The sequence below is a fragment of the Neltuma alba genome, unplaced genomic scaffold (genome assembly GCF_004799145.2).
Source record: "Neltuma alba isolate B1F8T4 unplaced genomic scaffold, ASM479914v2 tig00011027_pilon, whole genome shotgun sequence".
NCBI lineage: Eukaryota > Viridiplantae > Streptophyta > Magnoliopsida > Fabales > Fabaceae > Neltuma > Neltuma alba.
This window is the reverse complement of record NW_021635778.1, coordinates 16,277-36,340: the sequence shown is the minus strand read 5'-3', so window position 1 is coordinate 36,340 and position 20,064 is coordinate 16,277. Positions and strand designations below refer to the sequence as shown.

Below are 20,064 nucleotides of genomic sequence, written 5' to 3'. Positions count from 1 at the left end.
TTATATGAAATGTGTTTACAAATGATTTCAAATGTGATAACAAATATGGTCCAATTAATTGCATCATAGTTTAGCGGATTCCTGTCTGTCTCATCAGTTTCCTGCTTAACAAAACTATCATCAATGATGACAAAAATAGTACGATTATGGAATTATAGTTTTATAACATATTTCTTTAGTTTTTAATATAAAATTTATTTAATTAATTTGATTAGATTAAAAAAGGTAAATAAGTTAATTGTAAGAAATATGATTTTTTTTTTAAATATCATAATCATCTTTTTCAATATCTTTTCTTTTTCTTCTACTTGATTATAATTGAGAGAGTATTAATAAGAATAATTTAGAAGATAAATATAAAAAATAGGTTTTATATTTAAGATTAATATCAATTCATATGTTAAGCATCAGAGGAATATATTGGTATTCATGATATTGAGTCGGTGCTCAATTATTATGGCGGATGGGTTGGGCTTTAGGGGAAAAGGCAATGAATAAATTTATTATTAAAACTGGATTGAATGGTTGCCCAGAACACAGGTTCGAATTTAACATATATTAGTTAAATGTTCAGAATTATTAAATTAATCAAACTCACCCCAAGCCCTACAACTCCAATTGATAATTATTATATTCTAGTATTATTAATTCAAATAATTATTTAATTGAAATATTGGATTTGAATATGGGAATATTTTGATCATGTGACATGAATTTTTAAAAATTTTAATTTAAACAATATATTATATTTATACTAGAAGAAATGGGTATTATTCATGTACTATTCTTTGGCTTTTTAGAAATATAAAAAATGTTTACTGTTTAAACCTATAAAAATAATATTAATAAATATGCTTACTGTACTATATATACTGTACAATATATTATTTCATGCCATAATAGGAATAATTTAAACTAAATTTAAATAAAATATTATAAAGATATTCCTTATCATCATATCCAAACTAAAGTCTGTCCCCCCCCCCCCAAATTGTCCAAACCTAGCAAGTTGAGGAACAGATTTCCCATGACTTATTGAGGAGTCTGATGACTTAAATAAATATAAAAAAAAATTCTTTGGACTTGTTCTTAGTTAGTTAATTTGTAGGTCTATTAATTAATTGCATTAGGATATTGCATGTGGCTTGAAAGTTTAACCCCACATATTGATTTTCTTGACTCCGCTAGCATTCATCCTCGCATGTGAAATTTGGTATAATTACTAATCTAGCTTCCATCAATAACCTTTATTATGTTTGGCAAAACTTGTATTTCGGACTTTGTTTTGTATCCCTTCGTTCTTGTATTATATCACCTCAAATTTTTAATATAAAATCTGCTTAACTAATTTGAGTAAATTAAAAAAAATTAGTTAAGTTAATTATATGTTTGATTTTCCTAAAGTGCTCTTTTTAACTATGATTACCTTTGAATAAAAATAATTTGACACGTATAATTAATAGGGATATTTTAAAAAATGAATCACCAAGTTAGTGGAAAAAGCGGATTGAAATTTTATACTTAGGACCAAACTCAATTCTCAGCTATTTCTTATATTAAAGATGTCGGAGGTAGTATATATATGGTAGGTAATCTACGGGTACTTTTATATGCATTTAAGTATACATGAATATAATAAACTTGCTCGACTTTTCCATAGTCAATTCAGGGAGTCACACGCACATCTAAATTCAATTAAGTAGGTGTGCATGGAAGCAATCCATTTCTTTCTTCCATAATCAAAACAAATTAAAACAGGCGAATCTAATAATAATTGGAAGGCAACAACTAAACCTTCTTGCGTTTGTTTATTCAGACAAAATAAGACATCTGACATACACTCCTCAAATCAATATGACAGTAGGCTGAATAATACTGATACAAGGAAGATTTACATATTGATTTATCACACTTCCAAATCAACTCTCATCCGCTGCACTAATTAATTAATCAGCCAGCTATTTCTTCCCCAGAATCTCGAATCATATATATATATATATATATATATATATGGATGCAGATCTCTAAGAGGTTGGCTTCTTCATTGTGTTGCCAATGTCAATCACAAAACGATACTTGACATCAGCTTTAAGTAGTCGCTCCATTGCAGTGTTCACGTAATCCATTGGAATCACTTCTATGTCTGGTCTCACGTTATGCTTGGCTGCAAAATCTACCATCTCTTGCGTCGCCTTCATCCCTCCAATTCCACTTCCGGCCACTATCTTCCTCCCTGCCAATACACACACACACACACACACACACACACACACACACACACATTTTGTTAGAGCATTTCAATTTCACCTTTCAATCAATAACATTCGTCAATTTGTTATTATTTAATCATTTTCCATTTATACTCACCCCAAAGTAAAGGAAATACTGGCAATTCCAGAGGCCTCTCAGGCGCACCAACCAACACCAGTTTGCCATTCGGCTTCAGTAGACCAATCAAAGGCAAAAGAGCATGCACTGCAGAAACTGTGTCTATTATGCCATCAAATGTGCCCATCGCAGCCTACAGAGATATATACCAACAAACATGATATTGATTAATTAGATGAACAAGGTCTGATATCTATATCTCTCTCTATATATATATTAACATATATATATTCACCTGCATCTGATCTTGCTCACGGCTGACAATAAAGGAATCAGCTCCAAGATGTTCAATGGCTTCCTTCTTCTTGTTAGGAGAAGTGCTTATGACAGTGACCTTAGCTCCAAAGGCTTTGGCAAACTTGACAGCCATATGGCCAAGCCCACCGAGACCAACCACACCCACGTGAAGGTTAGGCTTGTCCAGACCAAAATACCTCAAAGGGCTATACACAGTGATCCCAGCACAAAGCAGAGGACCTGCAGAATCAAGAGGCAAAGCATCTGGAATGCGAACCACAAAATGCTCATCTGCAACCATAAAATCAGAGTAACCTCCGTATGTGATAGTCCCATCTACGTACTGGGCTCCATATGTGAGAATATACTTTGAACAGTGATTCTCAAGATCGTCAGAACAACTTCCACAGGATCTGCACGAACCAACCAAACATCCCACACCAACTCTGTCTCCAACTCTGAACTTTTCCACCTTGCTTCCAACTTCTGTCACCACCCCAACAATCTCATGCCTGTACGTATCAAAGTTAATGAGTTTCATTTTCAAACATTCACAGAGGTTTTTATATATATATATATATATATATTGTGTATATGTATGTACCCAGGTACGAGTGGATAGACGGAGAAGCCCCATTCATTCTTGAGCATGTGGAGGTCGGAATGGCATATCCCACAGTAAAGGACTTTAAAGGTCACATCTTTGTCTCCGGTTTCTCTGAAAAAAAGAAATGGATAGTTCATGTTAGTGAAGGATGAAATGAAGAAGGGAATAATAAGGATGCAAAAGATGAAATAATGAAGGAATTGTTATATGCCTTCGAGAGAAGTTGAAAGGAGTGAGAAGGCCAGAAGAATCCCCAGCAGCCCATCCGAAGGCCTTCCTTGGATGCTCAAACTCAGCTTGTGCTACGGCCATTTCAACACTCAAATACTTGTACGGATCACAACTAGAATATTATTGACAGATCAGAGAGTATCGCAGACAGGAAGGGAGACAGTGAGAGTGAGTTTAGTGAGAGAGCGGAGTGAGTACGAGAAAAGAACAAAGGTGGTGGTGCTCATTTATGAGTGACAAGGGGAGGGCTGGTGACTTGGGGTTGACGCACTCGATGACGCACATGTGACGTCACTGATGACGAGGTTGTTTTATTTTTCCTTTGTAAAAAAGAAAAAGGGAGCTCAGCCGTCTCTTGGAGAACACACAAACATTTGACCAGGGCAATGTTCTCGGTGCCGTACTATATTGATTAGTCAAGAATTTGTTTTAATACTTTTTTATGTTAAAATTTTGGCTAAAGTATATATTTGGTGTTTTGATTTTATGTCAAGTTTTAATTTAATCCCTTAATTTTAAAAAGCTTATATTTGGTTCTTTAATCTTAAAATTATTAGGTTTTAATTATGATTTTTTTTGTAACAATCATGAATATTTTGAAAATTAAGCTTAATATATTAGCGTTTGAGAATATTTTATCAATATTTAAGATTTTAATTTCATCATTTTTTAAAAAAATTTTAGGGTTAAAAAACTAAAAGTATACTTTTTAAAGTTAATGAATCAAATTAAAACCTTGTACAAAATTATAGGACCAAATGTATTTTTTAGTCTAAAATCTTTTATTTTTTTTCGTTTGTTAATAATTTGTTTTTAATTTGAGCATGTGATATGGAATGTTACAGAAAGTTACTATACCTATATTATAAATTACGTATGTTTTGAGTCAGTCCGGGTGAGCTGCTTTTTAAGTGAATGTATGAATGCTACAATTAAAGTCAAATTAAACTAGTGTATTTTCTAATAGTGAAAACATTATCTTCACGTCTAGGGATTAATTGAGTTAACTAATTAACATAGGTGATTTCTTTACATATAAATCATATGGACTAACTAATAAATTATTCCAAGTTTCGATGCCTACCTTCTATCCGTCATGTCTAATACATTTTTTGTGTCACCATGATCCATCATGCCTAATACTTGCTCTAACATTAGTAACAACTTTTTTTATACTAAACTAACTTTTAGTGTATTTAATATCTTAAAATATTCTTATAATAATACCTAATATTACAAATTAATTTTTAGTATATTCAACATTTGTAAGTTTTTTTTTTCAGTACTTCTCATTATCCTTAGTTTGGGAGCAGCGTCGCTACCATGAAAAAAAAAAATTCTAATGAGGATCAAAATATACAAAAAAATTAGGTTAGAATATTAAATAACAGCAAAAAAATACTTTAAGATATTACATGTACAAAAAATGATATAGTAATTCAGAATGTAATTTATAATATTAAGTACTACTAAAAAATAATTCAGAATATAATTTAATTGTTAGTGTTATTTTTCCAAACATGATATAGTAAATTTTCCTAAGTTTAGTAGCAAATTGCTTTTTGGGTAGCCTTGCGCATTGTTGTATTGTAACCTTGCAATAGTTTGCAAACCTAAGTGGTACAAAATTCCTCAGAACTTTATATCATGTATAAATAGTATTTCTAATTTTTCTTAATAATTTGAAGTAGAAAAACTGTTTGTACTACTTCTGATGCTCAATATAAGATCTGATCGATTAATTTGAAAAAATTAAAAAGTTACTAAATTACTTTAACTATTTATCTTTATTATTTTTCTCTAAACTAATGTATCTCATTTATAAATTGATATATATAATATAATGATATACATACATATTTTAGATGGATCATGTGATATATGTTATAATTAACTACTTTAACATTTTTTTTAATGTTTTAAAATTAATCAACTAGCTTTTATATTAAGAATTGAAAAAAATATATAACAAAATTTAAGAGAGATTTTATATAACTTAACTGATATTCTCTAATACGCTAGTATTTAGTAAACCAGCAATGACTCTCATGTGCAATGCACGGGAAGAATTCACTTCAATGTAATTAATAGTTTTAATTTGTGTTAACGGTGATTGCAAATGAAAGAGTAAATTGAAATAAACTCTCTTCTTTTTCATACAGAAAGGAAAATGACTATTATTAGAAGGATTCACGTCCGTTCAAGGCATTAGATGCTTTTGATTTGGATTTGATATGCTCAATATTTTAACAATCTTACAAATTTAATTACTAAGATGAGTAAAACAATGAAAAGATATTGAACAATCCTGTTTCATTTGTATGTGCATTAAATAAGGGACCAGTTAATTTTGGTTTTTGAAATCTGTGTTTCTAGAAAACCAAAATGCTTGCCATACAAACTGGATCAGAAATAACATAAAGCTGCAGAAACAAATGACAAATCAGATTTAGGACATAAGCAGATCCTGTAAAAGATTATAAATACTCAAGCTATAGATCCTGGTAGGCCGAATCCAATCCAAAAATTTAGGGGATATCTGTCACAATTCTACACTCATCATCTCTCCTCTGTAAGAACACAATATGAGGAAGTGGATAATAGCTTCAATATAAATGTGATAATTAGTAAATCCAAGATTTAACAATTATGGCATGAAGAGACGGAGAAGAAACCAAAAAAGCTGCAAACTTAACTTACTCATTGGTCTCATACATTCAAACAGTCATGCGTGGCATTAACTTAGAGATAAAAAGAAAAACAAAACATGCTCATCCAGGAGGAAAAAATGGGCATTAGGAATTGTGGTAATAATAATAGTGTATGAATTTCCAATGGGTCTCTGGTGCCATTCAGATTCATTAATATCACCTGGGCACAGAGGGAGATACTTGTCAATGATGCAAATAACAGACAACTACAGTGATAACTAATTGCAGAGCCATTAACGCGAAGAGAAAAAGCAAAAAAACAGATCATACTCATCCAACGACGTAGAAACCATCCATTCATATCACATTTCTCGGAAGTACTTTGATCCTAGATAGGCCTCCCTTCTCCCGACAACAATGCTCTCTTCTCAGGCATGACCTCATAATATGTGGATTCCAGAACACCCTCATTAAACTAAAGTAGTTGTCAGGGATGAAATTCCTGAACACAATGAAAGATGGAAAATCAACCGCACCAGAATATGTACATGAAGGCAGAATTGCAAGTCACTAAATTGTAAACTCAATAAATAAAAGTGGAAGCTTTATCTTATCAGTGAAAGTATGGATGTTGCACATATTTTACTTCGTTCTTATAGCACCAAGATAGACACGAAGGCAACTTCAATTTGAAAAGCAAATTAACAGAGACATATCCATCTGACGTAGAGAAAATAGGCGCTTTAAAATTCTTCCCATTTGGCCTTCCGTAGTTCTTCATACAGATTGTCCGATCCCCTCCATAATCTTCTGCTTAGCAGACCACAGATGAAACCAAACTTGATGGACTATTCTGTAAACTGACCAAAGAATCCAAACAAAGAAAAGCAAGAATCAACTGATCCTCACCTTCAGCCCAAGACATTGAAAAAGACCCTCCACAATTCAATGGCAATCAACTCTTACATCAACAACAAAGATTGAAAGAGGTCAAGGAAGCCTTTCAACGAAATTGAATTCTCATTATTTGATCACAAGCATCACACTTAAAGGCACTATAAAAGAATTGAAAAGAACATCTCTGCAGGAAAAGTGATGCGAAACCTTCAATACTCGCATCAAGTGTAGATGGAAGTCATTAAAAGGAGAAAGCAAAGAGAATAGAGCGGCACTTCTCGTATCCGTGTCTTCACTTCTCCCTCTGCATTTATTAGTTGTAAACAAGAAGAAATGAAGGAGGAGGAGAAAAAAGGATGAGACAGAGAGAGATTACAATATAGAGGGTGAGAGCAGAGCATATGGGGGAAAAAAATTCTCCCTTGATAAGATGAAGCTCCAAGGAGATTTTTTCCACCTCTGTTGGGGTGGCTTTGGTGAGGAAAAGAAGAAAATGAGAGGGAAGGAGTCAAATCAACAGAGTTTAAATTTTGGATTTGAAGAGTCAAAAATGAAAAGATTAAAGTGGGTAGGTGTAGAATATCCTAACACAAAAAAATGTGACAGCAGGCAGGACAATTACATTGTTGATTTTCTTGCCAAACTGCCTCATAGGACAGAGAGTAACTTTTGTATCTTTGATCAACCTCCACCTCTAAATCTAGAGGAGGAAAGTGATGAGGGAGTATAGCTGTAACTATTTACTTGTTCTAAGTAATGTTATCCAATTTTAATTCAAAAAAAAAAAAAGACAGATAAGAAGGGCCATTTACTGCATCACACAAAAATAAAAAAAGCAGGAGGAAAATAAATGCAATAGCTAAGCCAGTACTATTCACAAGTTGGTAATGTTCATAAAACGATAAATTGAGTGAGGAGCCGCAATGTGATTAGAAATGGCTTAGCTTCATTTTTTATTTATTTAATAGATATACTGATATATTGATATCGATTTGCCATGGCTTACAATCTCTAACTTATACAGGTAAAAAAACAAAAACTTAAAATTCTGATATCAGCAACATCAATTCTGTATGGCAAGGTTATAAAAAGAAAAATCTGATAGGGGAGTATCTGTCCCTTTTTCGCAATTTCTGAATTGAACCTCTGTTTTTTTTTTGGCCAAAATTTTGAATTGAACTTAAAAAATCTCAAGTCGGGATAGCCCAGCCGAGAAGTTACATCCTGGTCTTCGAAATTTCTCCTACACCCGCCGTTACATCTCGTCCAGAGCTCCGATCGTCCTCCAGCGGTATCCTTCGTCTCACTTGTTGCCCTAATTTGTGAGTTCTCTACATTAACCGGCAAAATGGTGTCTGGCTTAATAAATGCTAATCCTATCATCTACGAATAGATTAAGGGAGAGCGCCGAGCTCGCACTACGCCCACCTTCGCTGATGATGATGTTTCGAAACCGATTGATCAACAAGAAGTTTTTGACATCCTTTTCAACCATCAATTTATATATATGTTTTTCGTGCTTCTGCTTATGCAATTTTAAGATCAGTTTGCTTAACATTCTGAAATCACATAAGGAGTATGCAAACTCCTTGGAAGAGTTCAGAGTAATAATCGAAGATGCGGTTGAAGTTGATGATCAGCATAGTTATGTCAGGTATTGAACCGTCGTTTATCTTTCCCCTCTCGCTCTATGGCCTTAATTATGTCTGTCAAAACGTCCTCGGTATTTTGGATTCTGATGCTTTGCGTTAGGGTTACGTTTACTGCTACACTTCAATATTGTGCCCAGTCTCATGCGTCGATGCTTGCGGGTGAAACTCATGAGGAGCCTTCCTTCCTTCTATTGTCGTTGGGCTAATAATCTAATGTGTCGACAAATTTTTTTTGTGGAAAATTGGGTCTTGACTTTTGACTCATGTATGCATTGAAATTCTCGGTATACCATAGTGTTAACGTGGCTTGTCATTAGGTTTAAGAAAAGTGGGAATTTTTCTTGAGTATCGTAGGTTGTCTCTTGCATAACAGAGGACACACACACACACATTTTAATATATAATGATGAAAAGCCAATGTCCAAGTCTGTTGGATGATATAATACTACCAACTGTGCTAACTCCTAGCCACAACCCATGCACCATGTTAATTTCTATTATATGAACTGCAACATGAAATGTGAGAGAGGGGTGTCATGAAATATGACACAGTGGTGTCAGCTGCCCCTGGGATGCTGCCCCCCTCTTCCCCTTAAGTTTGGTTTTTTTTTTTTTTTTAAATTTCCAAATGTTTTGATTGCGATTCTATTTATCCACATAAAATGAATAATATTTTGATATCTTATTTGCAAAAAAAGGTTTAGTTTGTAATTTTTTATGATTTTTCAAAAATATAGCACTCTAAGTTAAAAAGAAATTAACCATTTAAAGTGCTAAATCTTTAAAAAAATCATTAAAAAAATTAAAAACTAAACCATTTTTTGCAAATAAGATATCAAAATGTCACTCATTTTATATAGAATCTAATGATAAAAAGAATTGCAAAACTTATATTTCAAATTTTATTTTTATCCCTTCCTTGTATTATATCACTTCAAATTTTTAATATAAGATTTACTTAACTAATTTGATTAGATTTAAAAAAATTAGTTAAGTTAGTTATTTGTAACAAATATGAGTTGATTTTCCTAATCTATCCTTTTTAATTATAATTACTTTTGATTGAAAACAATTTGACATGTATAGTTAATAGAGACACTTTAGAAAATGAATTACAAATTTTGAGGACACGTACAGTGGATTGAATTTTTATCTTTAGCTCTTATATTAAGAATATTGAAGCTAGTATATATAGTAGGTAATATAAGGGTACTTTTATATGCATTTACGTATACACATGTAATAAACTTGCTCGAGTTTTCCACAGTCAATTCAGGGAGTCACGCACATTTAAATTCAATTAAGTAGGTGCGGAAGCAAGCCATTTCTTTCTTCCATAATCAAAACAAATTAACACAGGCGATCGAATCTAATAATAATTGGACAACAACAACTAAACCTTCATGCGTTTGTTTATTCAGACAAAACAAGACATCTAATAACACACTCTCCTCAAATCAATATGACAGTAGGCTGAGTAATACTGATACAAGGAACATTTATAAATGATTTTGCACCCTTCCAAATCAACTCTCATCAGCACTAATTAATTAAGCAGCTATTTTTCTTCCCCAAAATCTCGAATCATGCATATGTGGATGCAAATCTCTAAGAGGTTGGCTTCATCATTGTGTTGCCAATGTCAATCACAAAACGATACCTGACATCAGCTTTAAGGAGTCGCTCTATTGCAGTGTTAACGTAATCCATTGGAATCACTTCTATGTCTGGTCTCACGTTATGCTTGGCTGCAAAATCTACCATCTCTTGCGTCTCCTTCATCCCTCCAATTCCACTTCCGGCCACTGTCTTCCTCCCTGCCAATACATACATATATATGTTGTTAGAGCATTTCAATTTCCCCTTTCAATCAATAACATTCTTCAGTTTATTATTATTTAATCATGTTCCACTTATACTCACCCGAAAGTAAAGGAAATACTGGCAATTCCAGAGGCCTCTCAGGCGCACCAACCAACACAAGTTTGCCATTCGGCTTCAGTAGACCAATCAAAGGCAAAAGAGCATGCACTGCAGAAACTGTGTCTATTATGCCATCAAATGTGCCCATCGCAGCCTACACAGATATATACCAACAAACATGACAATGATTAATTAGATGAACAAGGTCTGATATCTATATGTGTGTGTGTGTGTGTGTGTGTGTGTGTGTGTGTATTAACATATATATATATTCACCTGCATCTGATCTTGCTCACGGCTGACAATGAAGGAATCAGCTCCAAGATGTTCAATGGCTTCCTTCTTCTTGTTAGGAGAAGTGCTTATGACAGTGACCTTAGCTCCAAAGGCTTTGGCAAACTTGACAGCCATATGGCCAAGCCCACCGAGACCAACCACGCCCACATGAAGGCCAGGCTTGTCCAGACCGAAGTACCTCAAAGGGCTATACACAGTGATCCCGGCACAAAGCAGAGGACCTGCAGAATCAAGAGGCAAAGCCTCTGGAATGCGAACCACAAAATGCTCATCTGCAACCATAAAATCAGAGTAACCTCCATATGTGATAGTCCCATCCACGTACTTGGCTCCATATGTGAGAATATACTTTGAACAGTGATTCTCAAGATCGTCAGAACAACTTCCACAGGATCTGCACGAACCAACCAAACATCCCACACCGACTCTGTCTCCAACTCTGAACTTTTCCACCTTGCTTCCAACTTCCGTCACCACCCCAACAATCTCATGCCTGTATCGAAGTTAATGAGTTTCATTTGCAAAAATTCACAGAGGTTTATATATATATATATAAATATATATTGTGTGTGTGTGTGTGTACCCAGGTACGAGTGGATAGACAGAGAAGCCCCAGTCGTTCTTGAGCATGTGGAGGTCGGAATGGCATATTCCACAGTAAAGGACTTTGAAAGTGACATCTTTGTCTCCGGTTTCTCTGAAAAAACGAAATAGATAGTTCATGTTAGTTAAGGATGAAATGAAGAAGGGAATAATAAGGATGCAAAAGATTGAACAATGAAGGAATTGTTATATGCCTTCGAGAGAAGTTGAAAGGAGAGAGAAGGCCAGAAGAATCCCTAGCAGCCCATCCGAAGGCCTTCCTTGGATGCTCAAACTCAAAAGCTTGTGCTCCGGCCATTTCAACACTTCAACACTTACGCAGACGGCAAGAATATTATGCGGACAGATCAAAGATTATGACAGACAGGAAGAGAGAGAGTGTGTGAGCGAGGTGGAGAGAGAGAGGAGTACGAGGAAGGAATGAAGGTGCTTGCGGGTTATTTATAAATGAGAAGGGGAGGGTTGGTCGTGACGAACTCGATGACGCACACCACTGCAACACGTGGCGTCCGTGCTGACGGGGTTTAGCATTTATACTTTTTGTTTTTGTTTTTTGCCAATAGCAGTTTTTGACAGCATGTGCCAAAAAGAAAAAAGGTCAGCCGTTCCTTGGCACTTGGCACTTGGCACTTGGCAGACACAAACAATTGTGAGTTGGATCCTCTCCAACCAGGGCGCGGTTTCTCTCCACTGAGATTCCCATCCACTGCACCTCCACTTCGGCTCCACGACAACCGTTCGGAGTCGATGGTAAAACGCAAGTGAAATGGATTGTCATGGGTGGCTATAAAATTGAATTTTAAAATTAATTAAAAAGAAGCAAGAGGCTCCTTGGGGATAATAGAGATTCATATGTGGGGCCAACAAAATATCACTAGTACAAAATATTTCTATTCCGAAACAAAATTTATTGGTATTACATAATAAAATTATCCTTTTTTTTTCTAGCAATAAAATCATCCTTTTTAAAACACCATATAAACTACTTTGATTTTGTCCTATTTATATATTACATCATTAAATTTTTAATATGACTATACTATTTTATCTTATATAAATTATTTTTTAATCTTATTTATAAGGTAAAGAAGAAATTTTTTTCGTTCTAGTTATATATCACATTATTAAATTTTCGAGGTGAATACACTATTTTACCTTTCATACAAAGCAAAGTGAAAAAAAAAATTTGGTTCTATTTATATACTCCTCCAATCCTTAATATAGGACCCAATTACTGAGTTGATTTTGGTCTTAAATATAAGACCCATTTTTCATATTTATAAATTTTCTCTAAATTACCCTTATGAATACTCCCTTAATGATAATCAAGTAGAAGAAGGAGATGGGGTATTAAAAAAGATAATTATGGTGTTTGAGAAAAAAAGTGTCACATTTCTTATAATTAACTAACTTATCTAATTTTCTTAATCTAATCAAATTAGTTAAATGGGTCTTATATTAAGAACCGGAGGAGTATCATATCATTAAATTTTTAACTTATATAAACTATTTCTCTAGTTCTATTTATAAAGCAAGAAAGTTTTTTATTCTATTTATATATCACAAGTGACATCATTAAATTCTGAACATGATATATTATTTTACCTTTCAATTTTTTAATAAAAAGATAACTTGATTATGTAAAATGGTAACATTTGGTTATTTATAAATTGTTTTGGAAGAAAATACATTTTTACTGGTCATATTTTGTGGGCCTTACATATCTATCCATGCCACCCCATAAGAGCATGTGCTCCGCCTCTTGCTTCTCTTTAATTTTGGAATTCTGTTTTATAGCCATCCACGACGATCCATTTCAATTGCGTTTTATCATCTGTTCCAAACAATTGTCGTAGAGTCGAAGTGCAGACACAGTGGATGGGAGTGGAGAGAAACCACGCCCAACCAGTATACCCTTCCCTTTCTCTTCCCTTTCCTTACTCTCACTCATTCATGTTTTAGAAAAATAAATATTATTAAAAAATAGATAAATAAATTTAAATAGTTACAATATAATTTGAACAATTCACAACTGTAGTAAAAAAATTGAAACATTTTTTACTCTATAATCATAATTTACGATTGTGAACTATTCAAATCATATTTTGACTATTTAAAATTTTTTTTTTTTTTGTCATAATATTTATCCTCGTAAGATATTAAATATAGAGTCTAGACTATTAAAATTTTGACTCAATAGTTGTGAGGAAAAAAAAAAAGAAAGAAAATAATGGAGGGGAGAATGATGGAAAGGATGGTGGAGAGGATCCGAGTACAAGAACATTTGCGGGTCAAATGGAATTCTACTGATGATCAGGGGGAAAAAAAAACAAGAAGTGGGTGAAATTCTTCTGATAGCTAAGTTCGACCCTGGTAACAAGCTTAAGCTATTTAATGTGAAAATGGGCAATTTTTGCTTTTCATGGAATGCCATCTATTCCTTGTGCCTTTTAGTTGAATGTGAATTCTGTCCAAACTGCCGTATTTTGTACTTCATTATTTAAGGCAAGTCTATCGATCCACAGTTCAGCAGAAGACGACCTCCTCTTCACCAGGAGGAGGAGCAGACGACCTCCTAGTCACATCAGATGGATCAAGACCTGAAAAAAAGAGGTGAGAGGACAAAGAAACTGATTAGCCTATGAAAGTTGCTTTTCTCAGTTCCAGCAATGCCCCCACCCTTTCCTGTTCATTTTTTAATATCTGCAGCATTAGTTGATATATGCTTGGCATAACAGATAAGGACCCATTTAAAATGATTTATGATGAAAAATTTTGTTTCAATTTATATAAAATATATATAAGTGATTTTAAATATGATAACAAACGGGATCTAATTAATTGCACTATAATTCAGGAAATTCCTCTCTCTTTTGTTGTCGGTTTTTGTGTTTAACACACAGCTATCATCAATGATGACAAAAATAATACGATTATGAAATTATAGTTTTTATAATAGATTCTTTTGGTTTTTATTATAAAATCTATTTAACTAATTTGATTAGATTAAAAAATTTAAATAAGTTAGTTAATTATAAGAAATATAACATGTTTTTTTTAAAATACTATAATTTTCTCTCTCAATATCTTTCCTTTTTATCTTGCTTGATTATAATTGAAGAAGTATTAATAAAAGTAATTTAGAAAAAATTAATAAATATAAAAATATATTTTATATTTAAGATCAAGATCAACTCAATAATTAAGTCTTACGTTAAGAATAAAAAACAGTATAATGGTATTCATGATATTGAGTCAGTACTCAACAAACACTATAGCGGATGGGTTGGGCTTTAAGGAAAAAGGCAATGAATAAATGGATCAAACATTCATTTAAGAAATCAAAATATACATTTCCACATGTCCAGATTGAATGCTCGCCCAGAACACAGGTTCGAATTAAAACTCGATAATTACACTTAATTTTCTTCGTTGATCAACTCAAAGATGAGACTTAAATCGTTTAATGAAAATATCCAAATTGATAAATGATTCGGAGATTTTGATTATCTTCGCAAATCAAAATCAAAATACTATAGATTAAAATACAAATATAGAAAATAAATTAAATACAAGCTAGTCAAATCAAATTATAGTTATCATCATGTAAAGACAAATTGAGAGGCTTATAGTTAATTACTAACCTCTTTTTTCCTCTTAATTGCTTTGACACCAGTATCAAATATTAAGTGTTGAATGAAAATATGTTTTCTCTAATATCTCTTTAAACTCTTTCTTTCTGAAAGCTTGTTCTATCTGCTCTAGAGATTCGAGTAAGCTCTACACGTGCCTTATATGAGGATCCTATGCATCAGAAGGTTGTGGATCAGCTGTCTTTGGCAGAGAGGAAGGGGGAGTTCTTATAACCAGGGGTCTTTGAGGTGTGATGTATGAAAAAGCCGGACCAATATATGCAGGGGCTGAGTATGTTGGAGTAGGTGAAACGGCTGTTGTGAGAGGTTGGGTATTCAGAAGACGAGATTGAGTGCTAGAAGGGTAAACAATCTTTTTCTTGGATGGCTTTTTGGGTTCCCAAAGGTGTTGGGTATACTGATAGGTGGTTCTGAAGACATTGTCATAATTTGTTTCTGGAAGCTTATAAGAAGTATACTGTGTAGGTATGGGTATAGAGAAAATGATGTTTCTATAGGTGGAGGTATACAAGGCTGATGTTGCTGCTGGAATTGTTGCTTCAGACCTTCTTCTATGTACCTTAAATCCTTTTGGATTTTTGATAGTTTTTCCTCTTTTCTGTAAAACCTTGGCCCAAAATATCTGTGATCTATGTGAGCTCTCAATTCTGCATCTAATTGCTGAGCCTGTGAAGCCAGCTGATGGTGAAGCTTTCTGATTTCTTCAGAGATATTGTCAACCTGAGTAGTTAGGTCTTTAGTTCTTGAAGAGAGATGATCAAGTTTGGAATCAATGTGATGGAGAAACCTATTCTGGCAAGTAGCATTTTCTGTTTGTCAATTCAAGACTTAGAAATGTTAAGTTCAAATCAGCTTGTGATCGCTCTTAGCTTTGTATCAAGTGTAAAAACTTATTCCTTTTTTGCCTTTACATTCCTAAAAAATATTTTTTTAATCAAATTGATTGAAGAATATCGTTGCTTAACATATATTTGTTTGTGACCGAGATTTAACATATATTAGTTAAATGTTCAGAATTATTAAATTAATCAAACTAACCTCAAGCTCTGCAACTCCAATTGATAATTATTATATTCTAGTGTTATTAATTCACATAATTATTTAATTGAAATATTGGATATGAATATGGGAAGATTTTGATCGATTATTTGGCATGAATTTTTAAAAATTTTAGTTTAAACAATATATCAAATTTATAGTAGAAGAAATGGGTGTTATTCATGTACTATTCTTTGGCTTTTTAGAAATATAAAAAATGTTTACTTAAACCTATAAAAATAATATCAATAAATATGCTTGCTGTACTATATATACTTTACAACATATCATCTCATGCTATCATCGGAATAATTTAAACTAAATTTAAATAAAATACTATAAAGATATTCTTTATCATCATATCCAAGCTAAAGTCTGTTTTATCCCCCCAAATTGTCCAAATCTAGCAAGTTGAGGAATAGATTTCCCATGACTTATTGAGGAATTGTCCTTGTCCCCCTGCTGACTTAAAATAAATATAAAAAAAATTCTATGGACTTGTTCTTAATTAGTTAATTTATAGGTCTATTAATTAATTGCATTAGGATGTTGCATGTGGCTTGAAAGTTTGACCCCACATATCGATTTTGTTGACACTGTTAGGATTCATTCTCGCGTGTGAAATTTGGTATAATTACTAATCTAGCTTCCATCAATAACTTTCAGCAGGCTGCTTTAACTACGCAAAAACACATTCTTAACTATTAGGAGGCAATGTCCGTCTATGTGTAGGAAAGGTTGGATTCGGTATGAGCAATATGATAAGACCTGAAAAAGTATCAACAAGTTTAAATAAGGTTCGAGCAAGTGTGGATAAGTTCCATCTATATTTGGCAAAACTTGTATTTCAGACTTTATTTTGTATCCCTATGTTCTTGTATTATATCATCTCAAATTTTTTAATATAAGATTTACTTAACTAATTTAATTAGATTAAGAAAATTAGTTAAGTTAATTATTTATAACAAATATGAGTTGATTTTTCTAAAGTATCCTTTGTAATTATGATTACCTTTGAATGAAAATAATTTGACATGTATAATCAATAGGGATACTTTAGAGAATGAATCACAAATTTAAGACAAAGTGGATTGAACTTTTCCATTTAGCTCTTATATTAAGAATGTTGGAGGTAGTATATATATAGTAGCTAATCTACAGGCATTCTTATATGCATTTACGTATACATACATGTACTAAACTTGCTCGAGTTTTCCACAGTGGATTCAGAGAGTCAGACGCAGATTTAAATTCAACTAAGTAGGTGTAGAAGCAATAATCCATTTCTTTCTTCCATAATCAAAACAAATTAACATAGGCGAATCTAATAATAATTGGAAAGCAAAAACTAAACCTTCTTGCGTTTGTTTATTCAGACAAAATAAGACATCTAACATACACTCAAATCAATATGAAAGTAGGCTGAATAATACTGATACAAGGAACATTTATAAATGATTTTGCACCCTTCCAAATCAACTCTCATCAGCACTAATTAATTAAACAGCTATTTTTCTTCCCCAAAATCTCGAATCATGCATATGTGGATGCAAATCTCTGAGGTTGGCTTCATCACTGTGTTGCCAATGTCAATCACAAAACGATACCTGACATCAGCTTTAAGGAGTCGCTCCATTGTAGTGTTCACATAATCCATTGGAATTACTTCTATGTCTGGTCTCACGTTATGCTTGGCTGCAAAATCTACCATCTCTTGCGTCTCCTTCATCCCTCCAATTCCACTTCCGGCCACTGTCTTCCTCCCTGCCAATACATACATATATATGTTGTTAGAGCATTTCAGTTTCACCTTTCAATCAATAACATTCTTCAGTTTATTACTATTTAATCATTTTCCATTCATACTCACCCGAAAGTAAAGGAAATACTGGCAATTCCAGAGGCCTCTCAGGCGCACCAACCAACACCAGTTTGCCATTCGGCTTCAGTAGACCAATCAAAGGCAAAAGAGCATGCACTGCAGAAACTGTGTCTATTATGCCATCAAATGTGCCCAACGCAGCCTACACAGATAGGTACCGACAAACATGACGTTGGCTAATTAGATGAACAAGGTCTGATATCTATATATATATATATATATATTAACATATATATATTCACCTGCATCTGATCTTGCTCACGGCTGACAATGAAGGAATCAGCTCCAAGATGTTCAATGGCTTCCTTCTTCTTGTTAGGAGAAGTGCTTATGACAGTGACCTTAGCTCCAAAGGCTTTGGCAAACTTGACGGCCATATGGCCGAGCCCACCGAGACCAACCACACCCACATGAAGGCCAGGCTTGTCCAGACCAAAGTACCTCAAAGGGCTATACACAGTGATCCCGGCACAAAGCAGAGGACCTGCAGAATCAAGATGCAAAGCATCTGGAATGCGAACCACAAAATGCTCATCTGCAACCATAAAATCAGAGTAACCTCCATATGTGATAGTCCCATCCACGTACTTGGCTCCATATGTGAGAATTTGCTCTGAACAGTGATTCTCAAGATCCTCAGAACAACTTCCACAGGATCTGCACGAACCAACCAAACATCCCACACCGACTCTGTCTCCAACTCTGAACTTTTCCACCTTGCTTCCAACTTCCGTCACCACCCCAACAATCTCATGCCTGTGTCGAAGTTAATGAGTTTCATTTTCAAACATTCACAGGGATTTATATATATATATATTGTGTATATGTATGTACCCAGGTACGAGTGGATAGACGGAGAAGCCCCATTCATTCTTGAGCATGTGGAGGTCGGAATGGCATATTCCACAGTAAAGGACTTTGAAAGTGACATCTTTCTCTCCGGTTTCTCTGAAAAAACGAAATAGACAGTTCATGTTAGTTAAGGATGAAATGAAGAAGGGAATAATAAGGATGCAAAAGATTGAATAATGAAGGAATTGTTATATATGCCTTCGAGAGAAGTTGAAACGAGAGAGAAGGCCAGAAGAATCCCTAGCAGCCCATCCGAAGGCCTTCCTTGGATGCTCAAATTCAGCTTGTGCTACGGCCATTTCAACGCTCAAACAGATCACAACGAGAATATTATGGACAGATCAGAGAGTATAGCAGACAGAAAAGAGACAGTGAGAGTGAGCTTAGTGACAGAGAGGAGTAAGTACGAGAAAGGAACGAAGGTGGTGGTGCTTATTAATGAGTGAGAAGGGGAGGGTTGGTGAGTTGGGGTTGACGAACTCGATGTGGTCAGTATATTAAATAACAGCGAGAAAATCCTTTTAATATAGGAAAAATTTCACTGTAGGACCGCAGAAGACAATTAATATCAAAGAGCCTCCAAAACTTTCTGAAACTTCACTGCAGGACCAAGGGACCAATCTGATATTAATTTTTAGAGTGAGATTACAATAATACCCCTCCCTTTTTATTTTATTAAAAAATAAATATTTACCGGAGTTACTGTTCCGGCCACCGGCGCTCAGGTGGCCGCCGTCGGGGTCCGGTCACCGGTGGCCGGAACAGTAACTCCGGCAGGACCTCCGGTGGCCGGAGTTTTTTTTGTTTAAAACAAAGTGGCCAAGGAAGGGTTTGAACCCAGGACCCCTTGGCACACCAAAAGAGTTGTAACCACCAAGCCAAGCAACCCATTCAATCATAAAATGCAAATAAAACTACATATAACAAAATAAACGCAACAGTCCAAATGTAAGTGAACAAGTGAAATTAGACGATTTACAAGTCGAATTCAGAAATTTGCAACAAAAGTTAGGCAATTTACAAATAACATAATAGAAGTCATAACCCAAAATGCAAGTGTTTAAGTGCAAATGAGTAAGTAAAATTTGAAGATTTACAATAAAAGTTTATGGATTTACAACCCAAATTTGGCAAATACAAGAGAATTCACAAC

The 20,064-nt window shown here is 34.0% G+C and overlaps 3 protein-coding genes across 3 annotated transcripts; all 3 read right to left on the bottom strand.

Moving 5' to 3' along the window:
• Positions 1–1,664: 1,664 nt before the first annotated feature.
• Positions 1,665–3,548, bottom strand: LOC114760845 (probable mannitol dehydrogenase). The gene is made up of 5 exons (XM_028950139.1): positions 3,444–3,548; positions 3,230–3,343; positions 2,624–3,137; positions 2,368–2,521; positions 1,665–2,233 (listed from the first exon to the last, which is right to left on the bottom strand). The coding sequence occupies exons 1-5, from the start codon at positions 3,542–3,544 to the stop codon at positions 2,025–2,027; spliced, it is 1,092 nt and encodes a 363-aa protein (XP_028805972.1). The 5' UTR covers positions 3,545–3,548; the 3' UTR covers positions 1,665–2,024.
• Positions 3,549–10,000: 6,452 nt separating this feature from the next.
• LOC114760844 (probable mannitol dehydrogenase) lies at positions 10,001–12,025 on the bottom strand. The gene is made up of 5 exons (XM_028950138.1): positions 11,681–12,025; positions 11,467–11,580; positions 10,863–11,376; positions 10,587–10,740; positions 10,001–10,480 (listed from the first exon to the last, which is right to left on the bottom strand). Exons 1-5 carry the CDS (start codon positions 11,782–11,784, stop codon positions 10,272–10,274), a joined length of 1,095 nt encoding a protein of 364 aa, XP_028805971.1. The 5' UTR covers positions 11,785–12,025; the 3' UTR covers positions 10,001–10,271.
• Positions 12,026–17,684: 5,659 nt separating this feature from the next.
• LOC114760839 (probable mannitol dehydrogenase) lies at positions 17,685–19,230 on the bottom strand. Its single transcript, XM_028950133.1, has 4 exons — positions 18,894–19,230; positions 18,302–18,815; positions 18,048–18,201; positions 17,685–17,941 (listed from the first exon to the last, which is right to left on the bottom strand). Exons 1-4 carry the CDS (start codon positions 19,031–19,033, stop codon positions 17,685–17,687), a joined length of 1,065 nt encoding a protein of 354 aa, XP_028805966.1. The 5' UTR covers positions 19,034–19,230.
• Positions 19,231–20,064: the final 834 nt, after the last annotated feature.

Excerpts from the sequence above, each read along its gene's own strand:
- LOC114760844 (XM_028950138.1), bottom strand. The coding sequence starts at position 11,784 with ATGGCCGGAGCACAAGCTTTTGAGTTTGAGCATCCAAGGAAGGCCTTC. Across the intron at positions 11,581-11,680 it reads CCTTTCAACTTCTCTCGAAG|AGAAACCGGAGACAAAGATG; the intron begins GCATATAACAAT and ends TCGTTTTTTCAG. Across the intron at positions 10,741-10,862 it reads GTGAGCAAGATCAGATGCAG|GCTGCGATGGGCACATTTGA; the intron begins GTGAATATATAT and ends ATATCTGTGTAG.
- LOC114760839 (XM_028950133.1), bottom strand. The coding sequence starts at position 19,033 with ATGAACTGTCTATTTCGTTTTTTCAGAGAAACCGGAGAGAAAGATGTC. Across the intron at positions 18,202-18,301 it reads GTGAGCAAGATCAGATGCAG|GCTGCGTTGGGCACATTTGA; the intron begins GTGAATATATAT and ends CTATCTGTGTAG. Across the intron at positions 17,942-18,047 it reads AGTATTTCCTTTACTTTCGG|GGAGGAAGACAGTGGCCGGA; the intron begins GTGAGTATGAAT and ends ATGTATTGGCAG.
- LOC114760845 (XM_028950139.1), bottom strand. The coding sequence starts at position 3,544 with ATGGCCGTAGCACAAGCTGAGTTTGAGCATCCAAGGAAGGCCTTCGGA. Across the intron at positions 2,522-2,623 it reads GTGAGCAAGATCAGATGCAG|GCTGCGATGGGCACATTTGA; the intron begins GTGAATATATAT and ends ATATCTCTGTAG. Across the intron at positions 2,234-2,367 it reads AGTATTTCCTTTACTTTGGG|GGAGGAAGATAGTGGCCGGA; the intron begins GTGAGTATAAAT and ends GTGTATTGGCAG.